This window comes from Octopus sinensis, linkage group LG6, assembly GCF_006345805.1.
Source record: "Octopus sinensis linkage group LG6, ASM634580v1, whole genome shotgun sequence".
Taxonomy (NCBI): Eukaryota; Metazoa; Mollusca; class Cephalopoda; order Octopoda; family Octopodidae; genus Octopus; species Octopus sinensis.
The window spans coordinates 34,281,770-34,286,769 of NC_043002.1; the positions used below are offsets into that span (position 1 = coordinate 34,281,770).

Consider the following 5,000-nt stretch of genomic DNA (forward strand, 5'->3'; position numbering starts at 1 on the left):
TTTATATAATTATTTTTCCGTTAAAGAATTTTGTATTAAGAAAAGCAATGTCTACCAAAAATAGTGTTTTAAGAATGTATCACATCAGAAATATATTAGGATCAATGTATCTTATACGTCAATCGAACATTGTTATATTTGTCGCTTTGTGTCCAAGTCAGCATCATGTGCATAATGCGCGACATTGTATCACATATATGACCAGCTAACAAATTTGCAACCTTGTGCAAAACATCTGGTTTTATAGATTATATGCCACCCACACGATGCAGTCTAAATATGCAAAATCATCCGTTGGAGGCGCTACTTTTTACTTTTATAAAAAAAAATACATTTTTAGTCAGACACCAGACTACAAATTTATTGGTGAAGTGTATTGTTTGTGACAACAACCCATTACGTAGATGTATTTTACTGCCCATGTAAGGATGAAGGATAAAGTGAACCCCAGTGGAAAGCTTATTGGCATTGTAAATAATAAACATTACTTAATAGTAAACATAGATTAATTGATAAAAATTCAGGTAAATTTAGTCCCCAGATTACATTCTTTAATGCACTAAAAAAAGAAAAAGAAATATTCCACGGAATTCACACCAACAATATATCGATACTAATTTTACTTGTTCCGGTTTTGCTTTCTAGTTACAACAACCCTATCGACACTGGCCAACATATGTTTTTCTCATGGCCAATATCAACGGGTTGAGAAGCCAGACCTACATGGCAACTGTTAATTTGCTCTTTAAAAAATTGAATCCGTGTAGAAGTTTCCATGTATTGAACCTTAGTCCCATGAGATATATGGAGACCCTGCATAAAACAGAATGGTAACCGATATAATTCGATTTAGACACGATATAATTCGATTTAGACACTGGATATTACAATAAGGCTAATGGTATGATATGGCTAATGGTACGACTTAACTTTTTTTTAATTACAGAGGATGACTGGAGAATCAAAGAACTATTAATTAATGACACTTTGAGAGCTAGTATGTCAAATATTCGGTCGGTGACGTCTTGTGATGAACAAAAATGCAAGCCCCGTGAGGAAGGATGCAAATCTGAAAGTCAATCATCCATGGAATCCTCTGTGAACAACGTTAGCCAGACATCAGTACCCGGAAAGAAGACCAGGGGTTCATAGAGACCCTGAAAAGTAAAGATGGACCATTATTATATGTTGGCATTGTTGCTAAATAAACAGGAAATATATTTGGTGATTGTTGTAGAGTGTATTTTATGAATTTTATGTAGGAGCTCCACCGGGCATTCTATTTCAATCTCCTTCAGCCATTTGTCCATATCTTATAGACACGGCCTTTACTGTTTTCATGCTCCAAATTCTTCCTATTTCAAATTTTAAGGGATGGTATTTTTGTTTGTTTGTTTGTTTTTTTTTTTTGTTTTTCTTCCTCTTTCTTTACGACCCTGGAATCAAACAGGCATGATGTGTCGCTTTTCCTTATCTATAATCGATATTTTCTCACTTGTCTGTTTGAATAGGAAAATCCCACAAAAATTTACATTTCTCCAACTCCAGTACTCTTTCGACTTAATGGTTGTACCATGTATTTCCAGCTTCAAATCCCCATTTTTGGTACAGTTTCCATCATCCTCATCATCATCATTCTTATTATTATTATTATTATTATTATTATTATTATTATTATTATTATTATTATTATTATTATTATTATTATTCAGTAGTTTTATTTTTATAGCGTGCTTTCACTTCACTACCGAGCGCAGCTCGTGTGCCTTGGGTATGTGCTGTGATTTGTTGTGATGCTCTGATGGTTATCGTATGGAAAGTGTTCTGCGTAGGATGTGTGCAGTGCCTAGTAGTGCAATTTTCTGTATGTTATATGTGTTTGTAAGTCCTGGTGTTTTTGTTATGTATTTGTCTGAATATTTTTTTATCATGCCTAATGCACCTACTATGATAGGAATTGTTTCTCTGTTTTCAGATTCCACATTCTAGTTACCTCTATTTCCAGGTCTTTGTATTTTGAGAGTTTCTCCATTTCTTTTAGAGACACGTTGTCATCTGCCGGTATGATACATCAATTAGAAAGCATTTTTTTCTTCATGATCTCTGACAACTATATCTGGTCTGTTGGCCTTAAGTTCTCTATCTATGTGTATCGGCATATCCCAGAGTATGGTTGCTTTCTCGTTTTCTGTGACCTTTTCTGGTGTGTGCCTATACCATCTTTTTTCTGTTGTTATTCCATAATGTTGGCATAGCTTCCAATGTATGTAGGTTCCAACTCTGTCATATCTGTGAATATATTCCTTCTTAGCCAGGACTGGGCAGCTAGAGATAATATGATTTATTGTTTCTTGTCCATCTCCACATATTCTGCAGTTACTTGTAATATTTCTTTTCATTACATGTTTTTGGTAATTTCTGGTGGGGGGCTTTGGTCTTGTGCTGCAATTAAAAATCCCTCTGTTTCTGCTTTGAGTCCTGAGCTTCTCAACCATTGCTGGGATTTTTCTTTGTCTATTTCTTTTGCGTTTAGTTTAGTGCAGTATTTACCATGAAGAGGCTTTTCTTGCCATCGTTTTATCATGGCTCGTTGCTGTTCTATTTTTAGTTTGGATTTCATTTGTTTTATAGCTTTTGTTGTTTCTTCATCATCTTCTTCTTCTTCTTGTGTTTATTAGGTGGTATGATTTCTTGTTTGTATTTGTCAGCTTCCTTAAATACTGAGAACAGTTTTTTGTTTTGCTCGTGTTTTGCTGCTATCTGGATCAGTTTTCCTTCCTTCTGAAGTAGATATTTTTGCAGTCCTATGGTGGTTATTTTATAGTAGTTTTCCAGCTGTATAAGGCCTCTACCACCTTCTATACGTTGTATATATAGTCTTTCTATGTCAGATTTTGGGTGATGCATCCTAGATCCTGTCAGTATTTTTCTTGTTTTCTATCTATTTTGGACAGTTCATTTCGTGTCCAGTTAAGGATATTGTAGCTGTAACTTATAACTGGGACAGCTAAAGTGTTGATACCTATTATCTTGTTTTTAGCATTGAGCTCTGTTTTTAGTATTGATCTAACTCGTCTATAATATTCTTTTTTTATTTTCTCTCTTTCATTTGTGTGTGTTGTGTCTTATCTAGTTCATGGATTCCTAAGTATTTGTAAGTTTGGCTTTGGTCTAATTCTTTTATTTCATTGGTTGTATCTAGTGTGATGTTGTTACTCTTAACTAGTTTTCCTCTTTTCATGGTTACTTTGGCGCATTTTTCTAATCCAAATTTCATATCTATTTCTTTGGTAAATCCATGAACTGTCTTTAATAGTGTTTCCAGCTGTTTGTCATTTGCAGCGTATAGTTTTAGGTCATCCATATATAAAAGGTGGCTGATCGTTTTGCCGTAACATTTATATCCGCATCCAGTTCTATTTAGCATATCAGATAGAGGTGACAGTGCCAAGCAGAAAAGGAGTGGAGAGAGCGTGTCTCCCTGGAATATTCCTCTTCCAATGGGGATGTCTTTGGTTTTCATGCGTCCCTCTTTTGTTTGGAGGTGTAGGACTGTTTGTCATTTATTCATAGAGTGTTCTATGAATTTTATGATTGTTGGTGCTACTTTGTTAATGGCTAGTGTTTCGAGGATCCATGTGTGGGGGATGCTATCAAACGCCTTTTTGTAGTCAATCCAGGCCATACTGAGGCCTTTCTTCTTTCTGTGGCTGTCTTCAGTTACGGCTTTATTAATCATTAGTTGATCTTTACAGCCATATGAGCCCTTGCGGCATCCTTTCTGCTCTTCTGGGAACAGTTTGTTTTCGTCCAGGTGCTTGTTCAGCCTTTGCGATATCACTGCAGTAAATGCCTTGAACATAGTAGGCAGGTTATTGGTCTGTAGTTTTCTGGTTTTGTTGTTTCATTTGATTTGGGAATTAAGATGGTTTTCCCTTTCGTGAGCCATTCAGGTATTGTCTCTGGCTCTGCTAGTATGCTGTTAAAGTTTTCAGCCAGCTTTTTGTGCATTCCTGTTAGATATTTCAACCAGAAGTTGGAGATCTTGTCATGCCCAGGTGCCTTCCAGTTGCTTAGTTTTTGCAGTGCCTGGGTGACCTCTTCAGTTGTTATGGGGGTCCAAAGTTGTTCAGATGCCGAGTTTGTTATTTTCATACTCCTTTTTTTTGGCTGTTCGTTCGCCGACCATATTTCTCTCCAGAATTCTTCCAATTCTTCTGCCGTTGGTGCTGCAGTGACTTCTATTTTATTTTTGCCCAGTTCTTGGTAGAACGTTTTGGGGTCGGAGTTGAACTTTTTGTTCTGTTCAAAGAAGCGTTGGCGTTTCTCGTACCGGCGGATCCTTTGAGCTTTGGCAAGGATATCTTGCTTCAGCTTTTCTTTTATCTCCGGCAAATCTTTTTCTGTGATGTTATATTTGCGGAGCATTTTTGTTCTCTTTTTGTTGCTTAGTAGCGTTGCTTGTTTGCTGATTTCATTAAGAATCGACAGGTCTTTTCTAATTTTTTTTTATTTTGTTTTGGATGTTATTTATCCACAGGATTTGTTTGGGTGGTGGTACCCCTGTGTGGGCGGGTTTGGGTGAGTATCCAGCTTCTTTTTTGGCTGCAGTGGCTGCTGCGTATATCAAGTCATTTAGTTCAGTGATATCACTTTTTTTTGTTTCAGTGGCTAGTTCAGTGACGGCTAGGTTTATGTTGTTTATAATTGGTGTTGTTATTGCGTTTATTTTTATTCTTGGGAGGTATGGTCGGTGGTCCATTTTGGGCTCTGTGGTTTTCAGTTCTTTGATTATTTTATTTTTTATATTATCATAATCATTAGGCTCCCCTTCGTTGTTTACATCGTGTTTGTTGGGAATGTTGCGTTTGTCTTCCTGTTTTACAGTTTTTTGCATTTAGCTTAGTCCAGTATTTGCCATGAAGGCGCTTTTCTTGCCATCGTTTTATCATGGTTCGTTGATGTTCTATTTTTAGTTTGGATTTCATTTGTTTTATAGC

The 5,000-nt window shown here is 36.3% G+C and overlaps 1 protein-coding gene across 2 annotated transcripts in view; it reads left to right on the plus strand.

Annotated features, from left to right (window-relative positions):
* Window positions 1-1,228, plus strand: part of LOC118763876 — a 20,084-nt gene extending 18,856 nt beyond the window's left edge. For both annotated transcript variants that reach the window (XM_036503821.1, XM_036503820.1), the window contains one exon: window positions 947-1,228. In XM_036503821.1, coding sequence (XP_036359714.1) covers window positions 947-1,152 — 206 coding nt within the window. In that variant the 3' untranslated portion in view covers window positions 1,153-1,228. The remainder of the gene's footprint in view (window positions 1-946) is intronic.
* The last annotated feature ends 3,772 nt before the right edge of the window (window positions 1,229-5,000 follow it).